Source organism: Lepidochelys kempii, chromosome 2 (assembly GCF_965140285.1).
Source record: "Lepidochelys kempii isolate rLepKem1 chromosome 2, rLepKem1.hap1, whole genome shotgun sequence".
NCBI classification, from domain to species: domain Eukaryota; kingdom Metazoa; phylum Chordata; order Testudines; family Cheloniidae; genus Lepidochelys; species Lepidochelys kempii.
Genome location: NC_136381.1, coordinates 202,650,128 through 202,677,109, shown reverse-complemented (window position 1 = coordinate 202,677,109; position 26,982 = coordinate 202,650,128). Strand labels below are relative to the sequence as shown.

The 26,982-nt window shown below is 42.0% G+C and overlaps 1 protein-coding gene across 5 annotated transcripts; it reads left to right on the top strand.

Annotated features, from left to right (window-relative positions):
- The first annotated feature begins 1,898 nt into the window (after positions 1 to 1,898).
- RAB5A (RAB5A, member RAS oncogene family) lies at positions 1,899 to 26,965 on the top strand. Of its 5 annotated transcripts, none has more exons than XM_073333519.1 (6): positions 2,063 to 2,087; positions 11,693 to 11,943; positions 16,410 to 16,561; positions 18,234 to 18,356; positions 20,676 to 20,769; positions 25,498 to 26,965. In XM_073333519.1, exons 2-6 carry the CDS (start codon positions 11,781 to 11,783, stop codon positions 25,611 to 25,613), a joined length of 648 nt encoding a protein of 215 aa, XP_073189620.1. In that variant the 5' UTR covers positions 2,063 to 2,087; positions 11,693 to 11,780; the 3' UTR covers positions 25,614 to 26,965. The 5 variants fall into 5 exon arrangements, with proteins under 5 accessions (XP_073189621.1, XP_073189617.1, XP_073189620.1 ...); XM_073333517.1 differs by lacking the exon at positions 2,063 to 2,087 and adding an exon at positions 2,126 to 2,214; XM_073333518.2 differs by lacking the exon at positions 2,063 to 2,087 and adding an exon at positions 3,063 to 3,699.
- Positions 26,966 to 26,982: the final 17 nt, after the last annotated feature.

The following is a 26,982-nucleotide window of genomic DNA, read 5'->3' as shown; positions in this document are numbered from 1 at the left end:
ACTACATTTATTTTATGAATTTATTTTTATTAATGATGAGCTCAATAACATACCTCCTACTTTATGTGAATATGGGCAGTTGTGGGTGTCATGACTTCAAAAATCATCTTCTCTGTGGGTTTCTTTCGATTTAATCCTCCTCCGATGTTACTTTCCCTGTTGCAGTAGCTATGGCCTCCATGTCGCTGCAAGGATATGGCACCCACACCACATTACTGGAAGTCTGTGATGAGAAATTCCACAAAGAGCCTCAGAGTAGACAGACCAGAGCTGTGTCTAGGGTTGCCAAGTGTCCAGTTTTCGATTGGAACTCCCGGTCAAAAAGGGACCCTGGTGGCTCCGATCAGCACCGCCAACCGGGCCAGTCAGTGGTGCTACGGGGCTAAGGCAGACTAGTCCCTAGCTGTCCTGGCACCACGCTGCGCCCTGGAAGCAGCCAGCAGGTCTGGCTCTTATGCGGGGAGGGGGGCATGGGGCTCCATGCGCTGCCCCCACCCTGAGCACCAGCTCTGCACTCGCATTGGCCGGGAACTGACCTGCGGGCGAGAGCAGCACGTGGAGCCTCCTGGCCCCCCCACCCAAGAGCCAGACCTGCTGGTCGCTTCCGGGGCGCAGCACAGAGCCAGGACAGGCAGGGAGCCTGCCTTAGCCCTTCTGACTGGGAGGTGCCCGAGGTAAGCCCGCATTCCAACCCCAAGCCCCAACCCCCTACCCCAGCCCTGAGCGCCCCCAAACCTGGAGCCCCCTCATGTACCCCAAACCCCCCATCCCTGGCCCCAGCCCAGAGCCTGCATCCGCAGCCCAGAGCCCGTACTCCAACCTCCTGCCTCAACCTGCAGCCCCCTCCCACATTCCGAATCCCTTGGCCCCACCCCCCAGCCTGGAGCCACCTCTTGCACCCAAAGCTCTCATCCCCAGTCCCACCCCAGAGTCTGCACCCTCAGGTGGAGCCCTCACCCCCGCCTGCACCTCAACTCCCTCCCCCAGCCTGGAGTCCCCTCCCGTACCCTGAATCCCTCATTTCTGGTCCCACCCCGGAGCCTGCACCCCCAGTTAGAGCCCTCCGGCACCTCAATCCCTTGCACCCTGAAAGTGAGTGAGGGTGGGGTAATGTAGTGAGCGGGGGGGTAGGGCCTCAGGGAAGGGGCAGGGCTAGGGTGTTCGTTTTGTGCATTAGAAAGTTAGCAACCCTAGCTGTGTCTGCAGCTGCAGGTTTTTAATCAAAACTAGTGTTGCCAACTTTGGTGATTGGATCACAAGTCCTATGACATTTGAAGATTTCCATAAAGCTCCAGCTTGTGGAGTCAGGGGATTATATGAGAATGTCCACTGTTACATCACATTTTGTTTTGAAGGTCCATTTCTAGTCCTCATTGTTTTGGAGAAAAGCTTGAAAACATGACCCTCACAGGTACTAAAACCCGGGCGGTGAATGAAAGCAACCTAAAATGTTTTGGTTCATTGGCTTAAATATTGTGATTTTTTTTTTTAATCTCATGATTTTCAGGGGTAAGGGGAGTGAGTATTCATTCATGATTTTTGAGTGCTTGAGGGTGGCCATACTGCCTCTCAGATACTGCTCCCTAGAATGCAGATCACCAGCCGACCGCAGGTCAGGGTAATTTAAGCCCCTCAGCAAGCAAGAAAGCATCCCAGTCAAAATCACAGCGCTGGCCCTTTAAGAGGCCTTGGGCGTAGTCGGGGCGGTTCGCCCTCATGAGTCCAGAGTGCGAGGCTGCAGGTCACGTGACTGTTTAGCAGCGACCGCCATGCCAGTTATCGAGGCGGAAGCGCCCACCGCAGAGGGCCACTGGACTGAAAGCTCCTCGCGCCCCGCTATGTATCCCATCATCCTTTGAGCGTTGTGCTGTAAGTGGCTTCTTCCACAACTGGGGCTGCTCGGCTGTCCCTGGATTGCCTCGGTCTCGGGAGGGCGAATCACGTGAGGTGCTACCACCAACACAGCTCCGGGCCGCTCCCGGAACTGAATGGAAGGTGGGGGCCGTGACGTGACGTGGCGGAGGCGGCGGAAGTGCGTCTGTGTGTTTTGGTCCGGCAGGAGGAGGCGGAAGTTGGCGGCGGCCCGGGTGAGATACGGCAGCGCCCCCGCCCCTCACCCCCTGCACCCCGCGGAGGAGCCGCCTCCCCTCACAGCCGCGGGAGCGAGAGAAGCCGCTGCGCCTCCCGCACCGCCCGGCTGCCCGGCACCGCCAGGTGAGGAGGCAGCGGCGGGCGGCAGTGGCCGGGCTCCGCCAGCGGGGGGAAGGGGGGTTATAGAGCCGCCCAGGGGAACCCTCACCCTGAAGGCTTCTTCTCCTGGCGCCGCGGGGCCTGGGGGCCGAACCCCGGGGCGGGGGCCGGGGAGCGGCTGGTCTGTGTCTCCCCCGCCTCAAAATGGCGCCCCCGAGTCTCCCACTTCCCCATATTGTGGCTGTGGCTGAGGAGCAGCCGCGGGGGGATGGAAAGGGGCGGGCGCGTGTCCCCGCCGTCCCCTCGCTTTGCTCCCCCGGCGTGGGGAGCCGCTGCTCCACAACCTGCTGTGTGACGCGGCCCGCGGGGGTGCTGCGTCCCCTTCCCCTACAGCTGCTGCTGGGGCGGCGTGGGCGCCCTGGAGAGGCGTGGGAACTGGGAAGGGAAACCATCCGCGCGCACAGCCCCCCTCTTCCTGCAGCTGGTCCCCGATCTCGGTCGGGGGGAAAAGGGCGAAGAGGGGGTCGTTACACACTTAGCAGCGTGCACACAGCACCTTGGGTTGATGCTGTAAAATAGCCTGTCTTCAGGAGGGGAGGCAGACTGGTAAAAAGTTAACATGAAACTTCCGTAGGAGAAGAGTAGGCCTAGGAGAGAGTGTTAAAACAGGTTTCAGAGTAACAGCCCTGTTAGTCTGTATTCGCAAAAAGAAAAGGAGTACTTGTGGCACCTTAGAGACTAACCAATTTATTTGAGCATGAGCTTTCGTGAGCTCACAAAAGCTCATGCTCAGATAAATTGGTTAGTCTCTAAGGTGCCCCAAGTACTCCTTTTCTTTTTAGTGTTAAAACACATAGCCAGGTTCTACCATGGTCATCTTGTGCTGTCTCTTCCCTCTAAAAATCTGGGTGGAGGAGAGACTGAACGATCACTCGATTAAAATTAACTATGACCTCCCGAGTGACATTTGAAGCAGCTCAGAAACATTTTATGACTAGGGGCCCTTTCAGATTTTATGGGTGGGGATATGTGAGACTTCGAGGAAATGAACAAATGTTTGAACTGCTTATGTTCTAAACCTCTTGAGTAATGAGTCCCCTTTCTGGATAACTCAAATTTGTTAATGTTAACTTGAATTAAGTGTTTTGAGATTTTGGTAATAGGTGACCCTTTACCGACATTGGTGCATCAGTCACACAAGAAATTGATATCAAAACAGTCAATAATTCACATCATACATATGTAGTCTCACCAGGCTTATTATCTTTAATTGGAAGGATGTAAATTTCACAGACTACCTGTGTGATTTACTTGTTTGGTATGTTCTCTCAATATGTTTCAATATAAATTGGTTGATGTATTGGTTGATATGATCTAGAAAACTAACACAAATACTGTGGTGAGGAAATTCTATATTAAAGTATGCTAATTTTATTAAAGTTGCTAAGATTTTTATTTAGGGTGGATAGGAACAACAAGAAAATAAAGCTGACAACAATGCCTAGAATGGTGGGTTGTTAAATATTAACATAACCATATATAATAGGTTTGTAAATGAGAATTAAAGCAGGTGATGGTCATTATCTCAAGGGATCTATACTGGTTGTATTGTAAATAATGTTGTGTTAAGTTTTGAGCACTCTGTGAGCGGTAGTTAGTCACTCTTGAGCTCTAATTTGCTAATACAGATAATCTGAAATTTAGATGATCATGGTTTATCTGCATTTTGTTCCCAAATCCAGAATTTGTCTAGAAGCATCTTTCTTTATCCAAAATGCTAATTAACCAAAAATGGGGTGGTCTTTGTGACATCTGGCTAATAAGTATTAATCCATAACTAATTTGAAAGAACTGTATAATTTATGTAATTTAAAAATATGTGTAATATGAAATATCAGAATTATTGTATATGTAAAATGAGAACTTTTTTTAATTTTACCAATCCATTCTACATCTATCCTAATTTATATGAATGTGTCCCACTAATATACTAGCGGTGGGAGTGTTAGTTTTCTTACTCTCCTTACTATTTTGTGTGTGAGAGTGTCAGTGTTACTCTGATACATGATCTTTTGTATTGGTGGTACTTTTTAGAATAGTAGGTCCAAATCTTGCCAACATTTCAGCTATGCTGGTGAGTAGTCCTGGAGAACTTAGACTACTGGCAAACATGAAATTAAGGATAAATGTAAGTGTTGGCAAGACTGATTTAAACAGAATTATCTCTAATACAAGAGAGTGGCTGTAACATCCTTTTAAGACCTTTTAGAAAACTTTTTTAGTGTGAAATTGTTATAGTAATTGGTGTCACAGCGCAGGTTATTTAAACAATTATGAAAAGCCTTATTCATGTGATGGACTAACTTGACTCAATATTTTATAATAGGAGATAAAGCAGCATGTGTGTTTATAGACTGTTTTGATATTTAAGGAGAATGAGAGGGCAAACTAAAACCAGGAGTTGGCAAATTACCTGATGGGATTTACAGACGTACTTTCCTAATATATATCTGATCTTTGCTCCTCTGCTGACATACTGACCTGGAGCTGCTATGGCTTAGTGCAGGGGTACTCAAACTCGGGGTCAGGACCCCTCAGGGGGTCACAAGGTTATTACATGGGGACGTTGCAAGCTATCAGCCTCCACCCCAAACCCCGCTTTGCCTCCAGCATTTATAATGGTGTTAAATATATTAAAAAGTGTTTTTAATTTATAGGGGGGGGGTTGCACTCAGAGGCTTGCTATGTGAAAGGGGTCACTAATTCAAAAGTTTGAGAACCACTGGCTTAGTGTGTCCTTGGGGGGGAAAAAAAATCGGACACTAGAGATGAAAAAGACCTATTAAAGCATCATGTGTACCTACTATAATTCATGATGGCTCTTTCACCGTATTTTCCCACTGCCTTTTGCTTAACTATTGGAGGAAGAAAATACAGCGTTTTTCATAACCTTTGCTAGGTGGATAACTGTATTGGGGGTGAAGTGGGGGATCTAAAGAAAATGTTTCGGAAATGTTTACTTTCATAAAGTAACTCATCCAGTTCTTATATAGCCCGTATATTTATTTAAAATGTCTATTTTTTTAATTTAAAAGCTTGATTTCAGGTCAAAACATTATACCGAGTTTAAATGCAGACCAAATTTTACAGCTCATTTATGATCATCCTCAAAAATCAAGTCTCTAATGGTAAAGTTGAAACAAAATTTGTGAATTTCCAATTCTCCAACTAGCTTTACTTCACCTATTTGCTATCCTACAATGCATCTGTAAAATGAAAAGCTTACTCAGAATACAAATAGCTGTTTGGGTTGGGTTGGGGTTTTTTTTTGTTTAAACTGTGTATTTATTTGTATTGCTGTAGTGCCTAGGAGCTGTACATCATGTTAACCAACCTGGAACATCATTACCAAGACTGCAGGATTAGGAATATCTACAGCTGCTAAAATGAGTGTTTGGAATTAATGGAAAATCATCCTGTACATATTTGAATTTATTCTTTGTGAGCTTAGTATACATAAACAAGGATTATTGCCTCTTCCGGTTATCATCTTCTATCACACTTTCTCTGGTTCCCAAAACTAGTATTGTACACATGAATTAAGAAAGTGGTATACAAATGTGGCCTGAATCTCAGGAGAGATCTTGGGGCCATTTTTTAAAATCCCTGGTAGCTGCTGATATGGAAAGATAGCTCTTTAAAGAGATTTGGTAATATTTTTCATTGAGCGTATCAAGTAGTTTGATTTTTTTTACCAATCTGAAAAATATTAATAATTCATAATTGAGTTTGAAAGAGGGTCTGTGAAAGGAATACTGAGTATTTGAACCACCTACTAGAAGAAATGAGGAAATACAAAAACTTAGGGCTTGACCCTTGTGCTTCAGAAAATATGAGGGTTTCTACCTATGCTTAGGGAGAGTGGTGATGCTCTGCAACCTGAAAAACACCCAGATATGATTAAAATGTCTGGCTTTTCAGGCTGAAAGAAGCCGTACAGCCCCTATGGGCTGGTAATAAGAGGGTGGCATGGGTATAGTGAGTTTTCTTAATGGCATTATTAAATGTGTTGGCATAAGCTGGCAGCGTGGGGAAGTTTTCTTTCTGTCTTCTGGAAAAGAATTGCTAAATGCTAGAAACATGCCAGAGGTAACAGCTGAAACCCAATCTGCAATATTTAGAAAACATCTCTGTTACAGAGATAATTAGGACAAGCCTCCAAGACTACAGCAACACCTCAGGTTGCCAGATATTTTCTTCCATGCTCTCTGCAGACTTGTTTTGAAGTTGCAGGGGTTCTTCATGATTTGTAGTAGCATTTTGAGTTTCCTTCTAAGACATCTATTTGGTGATCCATCCAGCTGATAAAATATTTTGCTCTTATATAAGTGCCTTCCACCCATAGTATCTGAGCACACTGGGTAATCTGTCATGAATGAGGGCCATGGAAACCTATTGATTTTAAAATACTTCCAACTGTTCCACATTTTTTTAATAGAGTGGACATTCTTCACAACTCTGATCTGGGGTACCGTCTTCATAGCCTGTTTCAGCTAGTAGTGAAAAACTGTTGGGAGTCTGACAGGAGCTCTGTAAAGAGCAATTATGTGTGTAAATGGCCAGTTTGAGTGAAGTAACTACATGTGGAATAACATCTGAAGCCTTGCCACACCTACAGTCGCGGATCATATCCTTTTCCTGCTACTGAGGATGTAGCAGAGGGATAGTGAGCAAGTCCTGAGTGATGAAATAAAGAATGTGGAATAGTTCCATTGAGTTGCAGACTTCCTTTCAGAGATTTTGAGCAAATGACTTGGTCATGGAGAGCAACCTCATGAATATGGTATCGGATTTGGCCTTTCCTTGAGCCTAAAATAATGCTACAGAGTGCAGAATAGCTAGCAGAATTGCTACCACGTCTCTCAGACGTTTAAAAAAAAAAAGAAAATTGTACTCCATGACTAATTGCCTGACATGCTTACTGAACTGTACTACAATGTAAACTAGAGTAATATATTCAAAAGAAAGGTCTTAAAAACTTACTGTCTCAATTTATTGAAACTTTTCTAAATCGGGAGTAAGAAGCCGATATCTGACATTTTTTAACTTAAGATCAGAACTAAAGATCATATGTATGCTGACCCCACCCTGTGATTTAACTTGTTTCATAGATAACTCGTGTGTCACTTTTTTGCAATATAACTAGGGAGTGATTAAATAAGTTAAGGTCATCCATTGTTATGAGTTGCTTTGCAGTCTGTCCAGATACATTACTTCATTCTGTTGAAACAAAGCAATAGCTATCTATAGCGGATACACAATTCATTTACCATTTTTTTTTAAATTGACTTTAAGAAGAAGAAAAATCCTTAAATTGCTTTTAAATTATAAGATCCATTTCTATATCCTAAGTAAGACCAAAAGTGCATTTTAGGCTAACAGAACAGTTCATTTTAAGGAGGATTCACTCAAATTAATAATGTGAGGCAACATTCTCTATCTGAATGTGTGTTTAATTTTGGTATGTAGTTTATGTTGGTTCTGATATTACTGTGATAGCTTTTTTTTTTGTTTTTTTGCCTACTAGCAGAAATTGGGTTTCAGTGTAGGTAGGTTCTTTCCCTCCGGAGTTGTTTGTAAGTAGTATGTCTATACAGCCTGCCGGAGTGAGCATCCCAGCCCGAATCAATGGACTTGGGCTTGTGAAGCTAATGCTCCAAAAATAGTTGTGTAGACAATACACTGAAGTTGTGGCTTGCACTCTGAAGCCCACCCCACTTCCGTAGGCTTCAGAGCCTATGCTCCAGCCTGATCCACAACTTCAAAGTGCTGTCTACACAACTATTTTTTAGAGTGCTATCACAAACCCCACTAACAAGTCCATTGACCTGCAGTGGGAGGCTCGCTTCTGCTGGCTTTGTAGACATACCTCGTAAGAACACAAGAGACAATATATTTAATTCTCGGTGGGTTATGGTATCATAATTGAATCAAAAAGGGTTTCTGTCATGAATGACCGTCAGTAAGGCTGCCCGTCTGTCACAGAAGCCCCTGGGCCTGTAGCAGCAGCTTGGGTATGTGGGAGGGGGCTGGGGGTTTAGGTGTGGGGCGATGTTTACCTGGGCGGGGGGGCACTCTTTGGCCTCCACCAGCATGTTACTGCAGCTCCTAAGCAGAGGGGTTGGGGGCTCCGTGCACTGCCCACAGGCGCTGCCCCTGATCATCCCATTGGCTGCAGTTCCCAGCCAATGGGAGCTGCAGCGCTGGCATTTGTGGTGGGAGCAGCATGCAGAACCGCCCTGGATGCCCCTCCTCCTAGGAGCTGCAGAGACGTGGTAGGGAGCCTGCGAGCCATGCCAACCTCCCTTCCCCTCCCCCCCAGTACCCGCAGCATCCCTGGACCATTCTCCCAGAGCACCCGTGGCCCCCCACCCAAGTTTTAGTTAGGGGTATATAATAAAAGTCATGGACCAGTCACGGGCTGTGAATTTTTGTTTACTGCCTATGACCTGTTCATGACTTTTTTTTTTTTTTTTACTAAAAATACCCATGTCTAAAATGCATCCTTAATTTTGAGAATTGACAGAATGACACTTACTATGGTGCAGGCCTGTTTATGAAGGATTGGGATGTTCTGGCAGCAGGACCTTTGGTGTGCTATGTTAGTTAGGTGCAGCCCTCTGGGAGGGGAGCAACATTATAGGAAGTGACAACTTCATTATAAAAGGATTCAGATATTGATCTGTACTACCATGTAAAGGACCAGAATTTACATTCTGCTCACAAGTTTCAGAGTAGCAGCCGTGTTAGTCTGTATTCACAAAAAGAAAAGGAGTACTTGTGGCACCTTAGAGACTAACCAATTTATTTGAGCATAAGCTTTCGTGAGCTACAGCTCACTTCATCGGATGCATAAAGTGGAAAATGCAGTGAGGATTTTTTATACACACAGACCATGAAAAAATGGGTGTTTATCACTTCAAAAGGTTTTCTCTCCTCCCACCCCACTCTCCTGCTGGCAACAGCTTATCTAAAGTGATCACTCTCCTTACAATGTGTATGATAATCAAGGTGGGCCATTTCCAGCACAAATCCAGGGTTTAAAAAGAATGTCTGAAGAACAGTGGGGGGGAGGAAAAAACAAGGGGAAATAGGTCTGTAGCTCACGAAAGCTTATGCTCAAATAAATTGCTTAGTCTCTAAGGTGCCACAAGTACTCCTTTTCATTCTGCTCAGTCTCACTCCCTGGTCTGGAATCACTGGTGAAGGGATGCTAATGTTTATCAATTGGTGTGTTGGTCAAGGCGCATTGTTATGGAGTCTTGTGTGGTTTCATGAATGTAAGATAGGTGGGAGGGTAAAACTAGTGGTGTAGAATTCAGAAGGCATCTGCCAGCAGACTGGGGAAGGGAGATTATTGTTTTAGGTGCTTTTAGCTGCCGTGTGAATTTATATCCACAAAACAGAAGTTATAAAGCTAAGCGAAGGCTAAGCATGCAGTGGATGGGTAGTGAACTGGAAGGCTCGGAAATGGTAATGAATGTAGAACTTGGTCATTGGTTTGAACCTGGACCAGGTTGGTAATGACTGAAAATGTAGCTGGATTCAAATGTACTTGCTTTACTTTAGACCAGGGATTCTCAAACTTCATTGCATCGTGACTCCCTTTTGACAACAAAAATTACTACACAACCCTGGGCAGGGGGGCTGAAGCCTGAGGCCTACCACTCCGGGCTGAAGGGGTCAGGCATTGGCCTCAGCCCTGGGCCCCGGCAAGTCTAACGCCAGCCTTGGTGACACCATTAAAATGGGGTTGCAACCCACTTTGGGGTCCCAACCCACAGTTTGAGAACTGCTTTAGATAAGCGCAGCCTTATTGTCAGACAGTTCAGTGCTCTTTCTTATGTTTGCCGTGCATACACTAAGGTTATATCTACACTAAAAATAAATATAGTTTTAACAGGTTAACTAACAAGCCCGAGTCTTGTTGATTTGGGCTGGGATGCTTGCTCTGCCAGACTGTATAGACATACCACTCACAAACAACTCAGGAGGGAAAGAACCTAGGTAGACAGGGCAAGCTGTAATTTTGTGTATTAACAATAAACACAAGAGTAGTGTCCTTTACTTGATGAGAGAATCGAGTGGCCAGCGTAGACATCTCTCTCACCTGTGGTCTTCTGACGTTCACTTTTAGAATGGAATTGGGAAGGGCAAGACTAAGTGTTGCACCACTCTTCTTGCAGGCACCATTTTCCTGGAAAAATGCTGCTTAATCTAAACTACTAAAGTAGTTAGAAAAACAGATTTCTGTTATCAAACTTCCCTTTGTGTTTTTTTTTTTTTTTAATAAAACCTTTGAAGTGAAACTAGTTATTAAAATCTCTGGAGACTTAAGTGCTCCGTCAGGAGACCAGATGAAGCACTAGCAGAGGCAGTGCAAGCTACCCCACACTGCTGAACCAGTGTGTTTTAATTTTTGTCTGAAAAGACAGCTTCCAAGTTGATTGCGGCTAGTCTAGTCTTTGATCTTTGACCTGTCTGCAGATACTACTAACAAAGGGTTCCAGTTGTGGTTTGTGTTATGTGAACACCTGTATGCTACATCCTGGATTGAGACTAACAATTCGTTTTACATAAGACCCCGGACAGTCATCAAATGGTGGTGATTTGAGGTTCCTATTGACCTAAAGCTGAAAGGCTCCATATCAGATTATCAGTCCCTCAGCTCCTTCAGGCATGTATGTTAAATCAGAGAAGCTGTTCAAATCAGGGGTCATGTTCACTTTCGAATGTATGCTTTTACTATTTGAAGAAATTGCAGTTCACATGCATTATAGGGATAAACTGTAGAAAACTACTGTAATTTGATTAAATTTGAAATGCTGGTGTAATTGAGTTTCCAGTAATTCTTCATTCTAATTAAGCCCTTCCGTTTGTTTTTACTAATTCTGACTTGAGTAGTCAAGAATTGCATGGCATCAGCAACATCATGAAAGAGGAACTTCTGATTATTAAGATGTTCTTAACATGACAAAAAATGGAATGGAAATATGCAGGTCTGGATCTGTTGGACTCTTAAATATTAGCCTGAGATACACAATGTGAATTGAAGTCTCATAGGGAACACAGAAAATGTAGGGTAATAGGTCAAGTGACTAGTATTTTTGGTATCCAGTTTGAGACTTTACAGGGGAAGGGGCCTGATTTCAGAAAACCTTGACTACCCCTTTGCTGAAAATTGGCCTTTTAAGGTTACTCAAGTTACATCCAAAATCTCTAGCCCCTTTTAATATCAATGGCAAAGACTTTCACAATAGTATATAATAAAAATCTTAGAGCTGTGCTTGTAGAATTCACTGGCTTATTTCACCTAAAACAACAAAAATAACTATTCTGAGAAAGTCCTGGATCCTTAACTTGGATGATTGTTACTAGAACTAGTTTTATCATAATATGTTACAGTTGTGACTCTAATAGCATATACTTTTTTGATAAACAGGTTGCTACAAGCAGTAGGAACATCTCGGTTCACATCCTGAATTCTTTCCTCTCAAGAATTTGAAACAAGGGACTTTTCTAAATTGGACATGGCTAATCGAGGAGCAACAAGACCCAATGGGCCAAATGCTGGGAATAAAATATGCCAGTTCAAACTAGTACTTCTGGGAGAGTCTGCAGTTGGCAAATCAAGTTTGGTGCTTCGTTTTGTAAAAGGCCAGTTTCATGAGTTTCAAGAGAGCACCATTGGAGGTGAGAAATAATGTTACATTTTCTCTTGCTTTGTATTGAGTATATATCCTCTTTGCCAATGACTGTCTTCATAAATTTAATATGATGCCCTGTGGTAGGCCATCTGCAGTAGTAATCAAATCCGGGACCTCTGGATCTTAAAGCATGAGCAGGGGTGGCCAACCTGAGCCTGAAAAGGAGCCATAATTTACCAATGTACATTTCCAAAGAGCCACATTATTATGTCAGCAGTCCCCCATCAGCTCCCCCACCCCACTCCCAGTGCCTCCCGCCCACCGGCTGCTGATCAGCGCCTCCCCATCCCTCCCCTCACCTCCAGATCAGCTGTTTCGTGGTGTGCAGGAGGCTCTGGGGGGAGGAGCGAGGGCACTCCAGGCTCAGGGGAGGGGGTGGGAAGGGGTGGAGTGGGGTCGGGACCTGTGGCAGAGCCAGGGGTTGAGCAGTGAGTACTCCCCGGCACATTGGAAAGTTGGCGCCCGTAGCTCCAGCCCCAGAGTCGATGCTTGTACAAGGAGCCACATATTCTGAAGAGCTGCGTGTGGCTCCAGAGCCACAGGTTGGCCACCCCTGCTCTACTGCCTGAGCTAAAAGATTAGTGCTGTTATTTCAAGGCTGTAGTAGACTTGTAAACCTATATGTGCTGCTTGATGGGCACAGAGTGGCACAATGTAAGTGTGGGTAGTCAGTTTTTAAAACTGGAGTTGTTGTCCAGTAATTCTAGAAGGCAATGTCTAGCTATTCTAACAATTCACATATTTAATGCATACAGTTAAGCTGCTTAGCAAGATGGAGAACCTTGGTTGCTGTACAGCAAAACATACAACTTTTTGCAAACTTCTTATGATCACTCAAACTGCCTGGCTTTGATTTATAAAGGAAGTCACTTGCTGTATTTGTACGTGCACTTTTCTTTAGGATTGTATGTGCTTTCTTTCCCACCCCCACCTGACTGCAATCAAAGCTGACTCTTGATTACTAGGTGGGGAAACAAGGATTTTATAATAGTCTGAGTGGATTTTACTTTCCCCCATTAAACAGTTTTTTCTGCACCACCTACAATGAAGCGGCAGCTTATGCTCTCTGAACTGTACTCCTCCTTTGGCTAAATCTGAACAACTTCTTCCAAGACTGAAGTGATTCTCCACAATCACTGATTTGCACATAAACTGATGTAAGCTGTGCCCTCAGATCCATAACATCTGTGGTACACCCTGTCCCTGCTATTCCAGAGTGTGAATCTAATCTACATTTTGATGCTTCTGTAGATGAGTTGGGTTTCACACATACATTAAAGACTGATGGAGCTGACAGAAGTAAGAAAATTCCAAATTAAATCTTACTACATCAGTTTATTGCTCTGTATTTAGTTATTTTAGGCTCTGTGGGTCTGAGACTGCTTACTTCTGATCTCTTTAAGAGTCTGACTAAGTGGGTTTCTGGTTTTTGTTCCAGAAGTCTGGCATGTTTTTATTGAGGTGTATGTCTGGCATTAGGTACATCTAGAATTGCTGATTTGAAAGACTTTGTATATTAAACAATTATCTTAGCTGTTTACTTTTTGATAGTGTAACAAAGGTCCCAAGGACAGTTATACAGCAGCAAATTCCTAGTTCGTGTACACAAACACACACCACCTCCCTTCCCCCCCACTCTGTTACACATGAAGAGTTCAGTGGTCTCTGAATCTTATAGTTGCACTCTTAAATTTACCCAGGTTGGTTTCAGGTTTACTCACCTAACAAGAGTGAAAGAATACTTGAAAACAGCATTGAAATTATGAACAAGAAGCTACAGAAGTGCAAACTGAAACATAAACTATACTTACCGTAAATATCCACTTATACTAAAGAGTGTATTTTAACATATGCCTCTTTACTGTATTAAGTAGAGAGAAAAAGGCATATTGTACATAGTCCAGCTGGGAATGTTACTGGGTGCAAGTTACAGGATTCAAAAACGCATTTTTCTTTGGAGAAAATAGCCTGTTATTGTGTAGCCTTTATATGTTTAAATTATAGTTTTTTGTTCTTTGTGTACAGAAAGGCCTTTAAACAAAGGGGAGCTTATGTGCACTGTGAAGCTGAATAATGGCACTCGTAAAAGAAAATGCAGTTAGATGGAGCAGGCATGTTGACCATGTAGTGCTGTTGTGTAGAAGTCCTACACAGTGATGAGCTGCCAAAATCTTAATCACCAGTTCCCTCCTCACCCTATGAGGGGGTTGTGGCCCACCCCTGCCTCCTGGGACTCCTGCCCCATCCAACCTGCTGCGTTCCTTGACACCCCTGCCCCATCCATCCCTTTCCCCTGACTACCCCCAGATCCAGGCAGGAGGGTCTCGTGGGCCACCGTAGTGGGTGCCCGCCCCTCCCGTAAGAGCCAGAGGGACCTGCCAGGGAGCGAGGTGGGGAGTCCCGGCAGTGCTTACCTGGGGCGGCTCCCAGGAAGCATCCTTCAGGTCCCTCTGGCTCCAAGGGACAGGGTGGCGTAGCAGCAGGGGGAGCAGCCACTCTCCCACTGATCACATCAAAAGTGGTGCCTTAGGCACCAACTCTGTGGGGGCTCCAGGGCTGGAGCCCCCATGGGGAGAATTTGGTGGGCGCAGAGCCCACACTGGCAGCCTGGCCCCAGCTCCCCTCTGCTCCGCCTCCACCTCCTCCCCTGAACGCGCCACCCTGCTCTGCTTCCCCCCCTCCCCCCGCCCAGCTTCCTGCGAATCAGCTGTAAGCGGCGGGGGGGAGGGGAGAGAAGCAAGTGGCAGGTTCGAGCTCAGGTCTAGGGAGGTGGAGCGGAGGTGAGCTGAGGAGGGCTGACCGCACTGCAGCAGGTAACCTGGAGGGGCGTGGGGTGCACAGGGGAACCGCTCCCTGCCCCAGCTTGCCTCTGCCTCCCTGGGCCTAAGCACGAAGCTGCTGCCTGCTTCTCAGCCCTCCCAGGCTTCCCGCGTGAACAGCTGATTCGCGGGAAGCCAGGGGGATGGAGAGGCAGAGCAGAGGGGAGCTGGGGCCAGGTGGGAAGCTGCCACCAAATTTTCCCTGTGGGTGCTCCAGCCCCCACGGAGTCGGCGCCTAAGGCACCACTTTTGGCTGGTTGTTAAATTTAAAAGCCCTTTTAGAACCGGTTGTCCCTCATGGGACAACCGGTTCTAAAAGGGCTTCTAAATTTAACTGGTTCCAGCTCACCACTGGTCCTACATTCAAAAATAACCATAGAGCTTGCTTTCCACAGTCTACTGGAATAAGTCTACTGTGAGTTAGGAGGAAGCATGACTTCTCAGAAGAATGATTATCTTGAGATAATTAACTTAGTTGCATTAACATTGGCCTTATGAGGCAGCAAATTTCATTCATGTGGCTATAGAAGATGCAAGAAGCTTGCATTTTCATAATGGCTTTAAGTACATCAGCGCCACAATAAAAGACCTGCAGCATGACCACTACTGGCCTGGATTAGCTGACTTGAGCTTGGGCTGCAGGGCTATAAAATTGCAGTGTATGTGTTTGGGCTCTGGCTAGCCTGAGCTCTGTGACCCTGCAAGGGGGAGGGTCTTAGAGCCTGGGTTCTAGCCTGACTCCAAATGTCTATGCTGCAGTCTTACAGTTCCATGAGCCAGAGTCAGTTGACCTATGCTCTGAGACTCAGTATGTGGGGTTTTTTTTACAGTATTGTGGACAAACCCTGAGTTGGCTCTGCATCCATTCTGACCCCTGCAACAAGACTGCTAAATCAATTCAGTTCAGCTTTACAGCCTGTCATGATGGTGACAAACCTGCTTTTTGGTATACCAGTGTCTTCAATTGCAGTTGAAATTGATGCAGCTCCTCCTGAGAGTGGAAATGATGAAAAGTGATACTATGGTGGTTCAGAGGTGTTCAGTCATTTACGAAGTGAAAAATGTATCTAATGCACTTTTTACAAGGGGCTGTTTGTTTATGAACTGTTCTGTTTGTTTCTAGTTCCCAGGTGCCTAAGACTGAGCCAAGTTGTATCATACATTGTTTTCAGAATCAGAGCTACAGCAGTTTGCTGGAATGTAGAGAATAGTACAAAACTATATATAGGGATGAACTAATGATGTACAGTGTGATAGAATATATCATTAATGTTGGTCTGTCATGCCTTCTAGTGCATCAGAGTGAAACACTTTTCGAAGACTGAGTGCTGATTGTTTTGTGACAACTTCATTTCAGTATTATAAAGCTGAAGTTAACTTGCTGGATTTTCTTCCCATACCAGTTGTCCTTTCATGCCTTAATTACTACAAGGGGAGGCAGGTTGTCTTAAGTAATTTCATTTTGTGCTGTTGAAGCAGTATAAGACTGCTCCTAATATCCTCTTCCAACCTATTGTATTTTACCAACTGATGAGGCACTCTGGGAAGGAAACTCAGATATGGGATAGCTGTGTGTACATAAATGAATATGAATGTGTAAAAACATAACTATAGACCTTTGTTTCTTTTGTAGCTGCTTTTCTAACCCAGACTGTGTGTCTTGATGACACAACAGTAAAATTTGAAATTTGGGATACAGCTGGTCAAGAACGATACCACAGTTTAGCACCAATGTACTACAGAGGAGCACAAGCAGCTATTGTTGTATACGACATTACAAATGAGGTAAGTACAATATAGAGAGAAGGGGGACAGCTGTGGGCTAATGGATTGAGATGGGAGTTGAGACCAGATTCTTTTTCCTGATTCTTCCACTAATTTATGTGAATTTGAGCAGGTAATTTAATGTTTTATTTACAATTATTACAAGTAACTGAAAACTTCTAACTGAAAAGTTAGCAAAAAACTTTTTTGTTTTTCTCTTGTGCATTTGACAACACTTTACTTTATCATTTTCACTGTTCTGTAAATGGTAAGTCAGTTTGTCACTCTCATACCAATAGGAAAATGTCAATTTGGGGTTTCGTTTTTGTTCTTTAATCACAAGAGGACTTGGCAGGCCTAGCACTTAAAACTGCTTTTATCTTTTACTGAAGAAAAGTGAGGCTTTATAATACTCTCCAGACACCTTCTTTAGATTATACAATGAGCTCATGTGATGATCTCTTTGCTGCTGTGTAACCATACCAGTTATAGGATGCAAAATGTGTGTTGTGGCCACCCAGGAGTTAGACCAATCACAGAGGAATTAAAGAAGAATATTTTTCTAATATTTTCCCTTCCACTGAATGTTTAAATAAAAATCATTCAGAATGCTATTACCTACAGCAAAAATTACTCTTCTGTATAGGTATGGAAGTATATCCCATCACAATAGGTTGGACTATATAATATGTACTAATATAACAAATCCACAATAGATTAGTAGACTATTGGTGCCTGTTTCTGCAGTGTGAGGCCAGAGGCAAAGTACTTCACATCACCAAAGTGAAATGTGTTGCCTGCTGCTTCATTTCTTGGATTTGGCTTTTACCATTGGAGTATGGCTCCTAATTTTTACGTTTTCATTAGCTTAAAAATTCTTTAAAAGAGGTTTTCAAGTTTTTATGCAATATATCCTTTCACTGTGAAAATCACTAGCTACTGAAAGGATATAAGAAGCTAATGTAGAAGAGTACTCTTTTGGAGACACTTAATTTAAAAAAAAAATCAACTTTAAAAAAACTTCGGGTTTAACTTTTTTTTATTCTTTCCCATTTCTATTTATTCAGAAGCTTTTGGCCTAATGGCCTTGGCTCACTTTCCAACAGAGAGAGCACATTGGAAAACATAAATGTAATGACTTATTTTTGCTGCAAGTGACATCTAAGTATATAACTGAAAAATTTGCAAAAAGAAATGTAAGGCCTAATCCTGAGGTTCTCACTCAGTTTTTATCCAGTCCTTAGGCAAACTACCCATTATCAGTGGGATTTTTCCTGACGGAGACTCGGAGAAAATGGGTAAGGACTTCAGGACTTGGCCCACTGTTGTGGGTTGAGTGGCTTGAGACCCTTTCAGCACTTTCAGGGAAGACAATAGTTTAAAATTGTCACTCTTTCTCTTCCAGTGCTTGCTCTGTTCTCACTCTATCCAAGAGAGTCATTCTTATCACTTTTTCATCCATTTAACATAATTGACAAAGGGGCTCTTAATTTGTCAGTAATGTGGTCCCAACTATCCACCTTCGGGAATTAAAGAAGGGAGGTTTTATTAATAAGGCCCAGTCAGCCAGCTGGAATGTAACTTTGGAGAATGAATACACTGATAGGTTTCTTGCTCACAGGGCAGATAAGATAAATTTGGGTAATAGGGATAAAAGGACAATAGAACTGAGTTTCTTTTAAATCATTAACAGGAGTCCTTTGCAAGAGCAAAAAATTGGGTCAAAGAACTTCAGCGGCAAGCAAGTCCTAATATTGTAATAGCTTTAGCAGGAAACAAAGCTGATCTAGCTAATAAAAGAGCTGTGGATTTCCAGGTATGTCATACATATTTTTTATTCATAAGAAACCGTGTGTTTTTGTTGGAATGCTAGTCTGTAATATAAATAGCCTTCTCAGAAGGGATCATACTATTTTCTAATGATTAATCCTTCATTGTAGGATTGCACCTGTAATAGAATTCTGTTGATAATTGCAAACATGAATTTATAGTATATCTGAAAATATTATGATCTAGTGAGAATTTTTTTGGGGGGAGGGGTATAAATGTGATACGAAGTGACAGCTGTCCAAAAAGAGCTTTTCTAATTAAATTTTTACTTAGAGGTACAGTAACTCCCCTCCCCACCCCCCCCAGATATGTCAGATCTATCAGTAAATTGAATTTGTATTCTGAGAAACTGCCTTTTTCTGTATGCCTCCCTAACAGTTATTGGGGATGACTTCACTAACAATAGTTAGTTAATCTTAGGGGTAGGTGTGGTTCTGAACACAGGCTGCTCTCAGTGAGAGGTTTGGAATTCACTTGTTGACTTTAGGGTATGATGCACAGCTGATCTGGCTACTTTATGGCCTGGTCAAAGCAATGTAAATTGAGTGAGTTAAGTTTTAGCTGACTTTTTGACTCTCTTCTTGCGGTTTTTTTTTTAAACTGATGTACCTATGCCCAGAGGCTTTTGGTGGCTCACTTAATAAAAAGTACCTTAATAAAACCAAATCAATCAGTGGCAAACTATGATTGTAGGGTTGCTTATGACTCAACAGAACTCAGACTTCTATGTTTGTTTGCATATGTTTGCATATTCTGTAATCTTAGGATCATCTTTGGTCATGCACTTTCCTTTTTCTCTATCATCATCTTTGCCTGTAGGTATGTTTTGTCTTATCTTAACATTGCTGTGTATGCCAGTATCTTAGTTCCATCTGAGTTCCTTTCCCATGTCTTAATCTCCATATGTTGACTATTTTTGATTCCTTTCTCGGTGGCTTTTAAAGTATCTGCTGTCCAGAATTCAACAAATTCATTTTTACCTTCCCTGATTTCTCACTCTGTTTCTTGATATTTGTCAATCATTAACTGTTTAATTGTGTTAGAATAACTTCGTAAAGTATTTAGTAATACTTTTTGTACAATGGGGAGCTTCGGGGGAGGTTGCCCTGGCCAGGGCAACATACAGACCCCTGTGTCTCCCTCTCCTCCCCCCGCCTGAGGTCCTGGTCGCTTCTCGGAGCGGCGCGGCGGCAGGGCAGGCAAGCGGGGAGCCTGCCCTGCCCCTGGTGTGCGCTGGGCCAGGCCGGAGCCGCTCTAGATAAAAGCTGGGGGGGCTGCAGAAAATAACTCCGCAGGCCGCGCGTGTGAGACCCCTGGGCTAAACCACTGGCTTAACTACTCCAGCCCCCACGAGAAGAAGGCCACCCGCTGACATAGCACTGTCCACACCGGTGCTTATGTCGCTTGGGGGTGGTTTATTTACACCCTTGAGCTACATAAATTATGTTGACATAAGCTGTAGTGTAGACAACCTTAGAGTGATGTAGCTTGCTCTTCACAATTATATTCTCACCTGTCTTTGTGCAGAACTTCTGTTGAGTTAAAAGGGAGTTCCACATGTGGAATGAAGAAAATATGTGATTTAAAGGGAGATTTGAGTTCCCAATTAGAGGGTGGGGGCTCTAATACTGTGCTGTAGGTGGTGGCACTAAAGGAGAGACTTTTAGAATAAAAAAAAGGTAGAATTCACATTTGGAATTCAGGCTAACAAAAAAAATTAAAAAGTGATATTGAACACTGTTGTCCTGTCATGTTTGTGTATAATAGTTAACTCTTTCTGAGTGATAAATTTTGTTTTGATGATCTGTCCTCAAAGGCAGGCAGATTCAGAGGAACTCCAGAAATTGCCTCTTTCCCTGTGTACTGTTGAAATGCACATGGGCTACTAGGACAACTCAGCTTTCAGCTTAAACTTAGCTGTTGGAGGTCAATGTTAGTTGCAGGCCCCACCTTTTGGAACTTGTTCCTCCTTACTGTCAGAGCCAGAGTTTCAGTTCAAGGACTTTATTTTAATATTTTTTTATTTGTTTAGGCTTTTGTTCATGGATATTTTAGGCCAACCAAAAAGTGTTGGAATTTCCTAAGATTTGAATTCTGTATGTGTTTTAATAATTGTAGGAGACCTATGTTGACTTTTATTACAGATGCTATGTAACACCTAGAACATCAGGCTGATCAAGTTTCATTGAGCATTCTTTCATACAGATTACATGCTATGTATTTTATCACTACTAACCAAGGGATTTAGTACTTAGTTGCATAATTAAAAACAAACTAAAATCTGCTTATAATATGTAACTTATAGGAAGCGCAGTCTTACGCAGATGACAACAGTTTATTGTTTATGGAGACATCGGCTAAAACATCAATGAATGTAAATGAAATATTCATGGCTATTGGTAAGTATTTTTAAATAGAAGCTACGTTTTCAGGCAACTGGTTTGTGTGTAGTCCTTCTCTGAAGTTCATTCTATCCTAGCCTCTGAGTGGAATATTACCCAACTTTTCCCTCCTTGTTAATTGGATTTCCCTTTCTGTGGCAGTCTGCTTCTCTAGCATCTTTTCTGAAGTCCTTTTTTAATGTTCTAAACATCAATCACTTAAAGAACAGTCTGGCTCCAGCCTCATCCCATGCACCAAGCATATCCCCTAATACTGTCAGAGAACAAGAATCCTTGCATCACTTCTGAACCCAAGGTTTCTGTGTAGCAAACTGAACTTGCTATCACAATGTAGTTGTTCAGGGTCAATGGTCCATTTTGTCTGAGCTTCTAACAGAATGAGTAAAGACATGCACGTCACTATATATCAAAATATATTTATCTTGTGATGCAGATAAGTAGGAAATGTTTGACTTGCAAAATTTTTGCTTTTAAGGAAAGGCTTGGAATTCGGCTTTTAAAACAATCTAAAGGTGTGCAAGTGAAAAGGATACACTCTATACGATTCTAAGCTCTTTGGGTCCAGAGTTGTGCTGTGTTCTGTGTTTATGTAGAGCCTAGAACTTTGTAGGCTTTACCAAAGAGAAATAATGATTAAAATTGAGATTGAAAAATTATTTTAAAGGCGCATGGGGAGCAACGTTTTTATAAATATTGAGTTGAAATGTGTAGAACGCTTAAATTTTGTGAACACTTTTTTCACGGAGACTCTAAATCAGAGGTTCTCTCCACAAATTTTTTGGTGGCCTCAAAGTGCAGCTACTAGCTCTGGCTGGTGGCTGCTCTGACAATTTTTCCTAAAATAGTTAACTTTAGGGAAACAAAAATAAATATGCACGGATAGATTACAGTGATTTGGACGTGTATCTATGTAGGGTTTTTGGTTTTGCAGACTCAATAATAAAAACAGTGTGCAGTTGTCTCTATTCTTTATGGGACCTAAACAGAATAGTAACACAAATAAGGTGCTTTGAACGTTCTTGTCTTTTTTCTTATTGTTCCTTTTGCTTTTTGGGGGTGGTGTATTTTTTTTTATTTTATTTTTTTTTTAAGACTTGCTAGCTACTAAGTGTGCTGTGAAAAGTGATATTAACAAACACACAAATATCACTTTTCACACAGACTTAGTCAGCCCCAGCCAGCCCGGGGACAAACTAAGCCCTGAATGGGGAGGTGGGTACAGGGGCGATGGGGCACTGGGGGAGGTAGCAGAGGTAATGGGAGGGGTGAGCTTGGGGCCAGACCCCGTCACCATGCAGCCAGGGAATGGAGCCCAAAGCCCAACACCCTGAGGGACAGGGCCCAGGAGCAGAACCAAAGCCCCCTGGCTGGAGCATGCCACCCGAGGGCTGATGCCCGACCCCACTGCTCCTGGGAAGGTAGGGAACTCACTGGCTGCCTGCTTCTCCAGCTTGTCTCTCTCCAGAGGGGGTCGGGGCCCAACCACTCATGGTGGCCCCTGGGGAAGGGCCACTGCTTTACGCCCCCCTCTCCTCCCGCCCCTCCTCCTCATCACCCAGAGCTGTGGCTGCAAGAAAAGCCCCTGGTGCATGTGGGAAACACTGCTCTAGATATGCCTGCATAGTGTTGGTATCCCAAGTATAGCAACCTGAAAGTGATGCTAAATATAAACAAATGCATGTCTAGTGTGGTTTCTCTGTCCATGTTGAACAAAATGCATTAAGAACATCTTTATTTGATTTTATTTTTAAAATCTATGGCATTAATAACCAAAGAACCTTTATAATTAAGTCCCTCCTTGAATCACGGGATGATCTTCAATTAATTGCACCTGAGTTATAGACAAGATATGGAAAGTCACACAGAAGTAATAATGGACCTTTATTAAAAGATGTAATTTGGAAAAGCCAGAGTAGGCCTATTTGTTTAATAAAAATTTGTTGGCACGGTATAAACACTCGGGTATTCTGTTACGCTTGCTAAATTTTTTGATAACCAGACATTTTGCTGCAACTATGTACATTCATTTTTTTTAAATGACTGGTACAATATAAAATTTAGAATACTAAAAGTCTCTACACAACTGCTGTAGAAATAGTCCAGTCACTTTTTAGCCTTTTACATTTTACAGGCATTGAATGTTAGTGCAGTACTAATTGCATACTAAAAATGTATGTAAAATTGTGGACGGTGAAAAGTAAGTTCATTAAAATCAGAATTGCAATGGAAGCCTTATATTGCAGGATCTGCAATTTTCACAGTAACACAAATGAAGTAGGGCCTTATTTATAATTTTTATCCCTTAAGTATGATTTTGACTGTAAGTCTACTTTGACCTTGTGGTCTCTTTAAAATGAAATAATTACAGATTATAAACAGAATACAGGTTTATTAAAGGTCTTCTGGTAGTTGTTTAGCCCAAAAGTATACAGATCCCACGTCCTGTGGTCATACTTAAGTTTCATTTTGTGAAAAAAGGGAAAATGTCCAAGAGATAAGGGGACTTACCATATTTGGTTTATGAAACTCTTTCAAACTGCTGAAAACTCTAAAATGAAAATAGTGTTGTGAATTTCATCCATGGAAATAAAACTATCATTATTTGTGAGATCTATTGAAGTGGGAACCAAAGCAAGCATGTCTTCAAGATGTGCAAAATGGCTCGTTCAGCAATCTAGAGATAATCACAGCAATAGGTGTAACACTCAAACAAAAAGTAGCAAATGGCCCCATAGATCGTAAGTGTTGCATTTTCACCATGATAGGTCCATATAGTCTATTTGGCTAAGCGGTATTACAATTCATCATGTAAAATAAATAGTAGCATTGTAATTTCTTAAAATCAAATGTTTCATATATTGTGCTACTATCTTTGTTTGTATTAAACAAGGGTACATTTGTGATCTAATAAACACTTCTATCCAGGTATAAAAATAAGTAAAACTTTTAGTAAATATGCTATAGTGATATTAAAAGATCATTTAATGTGCTTCAGTTCAGAATGTTTAAATGTCTAACAGATATTTGGGGGGAGGAAAAAGTCTGTACCTTTATGATAAATATTTGAGGGAGTCCTGGATTTTGATTTTGATTAAAAAAAAAAAAAAAAAGCCAAGCAGTAGTTCTATGTCCCTATTTAAATTTAAAACCAAATTAACATTTAATGGGCCACCCTTGAATCCTCATACACTGCGTTTCTGCTGTTCCTTTTAATTAGGCCTAGAGATGTGATTTTTATTTATTTTTTTGTTTATTTAAATGGTACGTTAATCTTTATTGTACCCCCTGAGTATTTTAGTGAAGTACCTAAACTTTATTTGACACAATTTGTGTACAGTTTTCCATGGTACCTGGCGCTGTAGGGTCTTTGTGAGCTTAATTCATACACTTTCAAGAATGAGAAAATGGAAAAGCAAAATAACAGGAGTTAAGAATACTTGCCAGACAGAAGAGGGAGATGTGGCATGTAGCAGGCATTTGCAAAATGGCTTTTTTAGACCTGTTGCTACTTGACTGCTAAATTTAAATGGACGTTTCCAGAAATGCTGGGAAAAAAGTTCTCTAAAAGGGCAACCTAGAAAGCTTATATGGACCATGCTATCACAAATTAAGGTGCTGCGGAAGGAGCTGGTTCTGTGTGGACAATTTTTTGTTTGTTTGTTTTTTGTTTTTCCACATTTCCCATTCATACTGCATGTTTGAATCCTTTTGGAGAAATTCAGTCTCTTGCTTTTCTGCTAACCACCTGTAGTACCCTTGCTTCAGAGTCTGGACATGCAGAGAAAACTTAGTACTTTGGGCAGTATGGGTCAGGCTGGGGCTTCCCACAGCAAGGGCCAGGGCAGCCTTATGAATGTCCTTCCCATTCCACTCCTCCATAGCAACAACTGACTCCACTCTAGCAGAAAAGTGACAGGAGCTAATGCATAACAGGATAAAGAAATGTCATCAAGTTCTGACTGGCTGCATTTTTCGCCTGCTTTAGTCTAGGGTTACAGAAGGCAGGTGGGCTGCAGGAAGGCAAGGGAACGATCCGTTAATTAGAGCTATAGGGAGTATGCAGCACAGGGACCGATGAATAACTAGGACGAACTGATCATTTATATGTACAACACAAAAAGACATCCTAGCTAAATAGAGAAGCAATTAGGGAGTTTATGAAGGGGAGGGGGAGGAAAGGGACATGTGCTAGTTCTGTGACCATTTTCTGCATGTATGTAGTATTCCTTTCCACTTTCTCTATTGTTTTTTCCAACTGTTAGCTCTTCAGAGCAGTGTGTGTTTTAGAAACACCTAGCATGCTGAGTGCTGCTGTAACCTAAGGCCGTGATCTTATAACTTGTTCCTCATAGGTGGACCCATATTGAAGACATTCCGTGGGAGCCCACCTGCATGAACAAGTTGCAGGATTAGTGCCTAAATTGTTAACTTCCGTTGCTAGGCAATTCTGGCTATATTTTTCTCTCCTTCCAAGGGTGTGGGTTTTTTGTGTCAGCTATTCAGGAAGCTGTGGATTCTAAGATGGTAATAACAAATGGTCTTAATTGTACATTTTTTGAATGACATACTCTGAAAGCCTAAAGCAGACAGATTGTGGAGTTACTATTTTGTTGCTAAATATCTTAAAAGGAAATATTCAAATAGCTTTCTTGGACTCAATAGATATTTAAAACTTAGTACAATCTTGACGCTAATTTTTGCTCATTTTTCTTGTTACTCTTATAGCTAAAAAGTTGCCAAAGAGTGAACCACAGAATGCAGGAGCCAACTCTGCCAGAGGAAGAGGAGTAGACCTTACTGAACCCACACAACCACCCAAGGCTCAGTGTTGTAGTAACTAAACCTTCAGTTGCTTTAAACTGTCTTGAATATTCTTCTGCTTCCTAACTGTTAATAACAATGGAATTGGAGTATTTAATCTGGTCCAATGCAGCTTCCAAAACAGAAGAGACTAATGACATAGTCGAGTTTCTAATACAGAATTATTTTGTTTTTAATCTTAATTTTTAACATGCATGTATCACTGGCTGTAATATTTCAGCAATAGAGGGGAAGTGGAAACTGAATAAACTTGCTTCAGTTGAAAGGTTTTAAAAATCACCTGCCATTAGGGATATAGAAGAATTACATTTATTGACCTAACCAGCTAGTCCTCTATATCCAGGTATTGGTTACTGTTGTAATTGATAGAATTGGGACTCTTCAAACATTTCAATTTGTGCTTTAAAAAAATTTTTTTTCTAGAAACAGGGTCTACCGATACTTTAAGCTTATTTGCAGTATTCATGCAACCAGTTGTTTCTGCAAGTATCTATCATTTAAATATGCATTCCACATGTTCATAATTTAACTGCAAACAATACTTGCAGCATTTTTAAGAATCCTATGCTTGCAGAAAAATGGATTTTAGTTGTTACACTGTATGTAAATTAGCCCAGTGGTTTAAGAAAATAGTGATTAAAAATCAAGTTTAACTCCATATTTATCAGTTTATAAAGGCACAAACCAATGAATTCAACTTTACAGGATTTTTCTTCACAAACCATAAGAGCTCTCCAAGTAAAACAAAGACAAACTTGGTGTCTGTGATTTTTTGTTGTTGTTTTTGATCATTGCTGGCCATTACACAGTTTCTTATGTTTTTCCCCAAAGGAAAAAAATAGTCAGTGCACTAATAATTATGTACATTCAACTTGATTTTAAATTTGGATATTAATGTACTGTAAATAGGGTACTGCATTGTAGTCTACATTTGTTTAATACTTTCTGTAATATTTAAGAGTTGCTTAAAGGTATACAAAATGTACAGTTACTTAAAGCTAACTTTTCTTTTCCCCTAATCTAACGGGGTTCTAAGTTCTTTATGGCTAGAACAGTAATAAATGATGCTCCTGTACCTGTAACATAAGTACTGCTGTCTGTCAGTAATGAACTCTGCAACCTTGTTTTCCAAAGTCCATTTTATTTTGATCTGTCCAGTCTATTGCACTAATTCTTTATTTTCATTATATGAAATTTACCAAGTGTGTCAGAAGACGATTTAATCTATTTAAATGTTGAACTGCTTGCAGAAACTTGTGCAGATTGTAAATTTGCAGTAATTTGGGCTTAGCAAGGAAAATGACAGTTCACCAGTGTTTAGTTTTATATTGAGGTGCTCAGGTTTGAATAAAGTGGTTATAAAACAGGAAAACATTGTGATTAGTGTCT

Bases quoted from the DNA above. Each gene is read 5' to 3' on its own strand.
- RAB5A (XM_073333516.2), top strand. From the start codon at position 1,989: ATGGAAGGTGGGGGCCGTGACGTGACGTGGCGGAGGCGGCGGAAGTGC. The intron at 2,215-16,409 runs GTGAGGAGGCAG...TTTCTTTTGTAG, and splicing joins CGGCTGCCCGGCACCGCCAG to CTGCTTTTCTAACCCAGACT. The intron at 16,562-18,233 runs GTAAGTACAATA...AATCATTAACAG, and splicing joins TATACGACATTACAAATGAG to GAGTCCTTTGCAAGAGCAAA.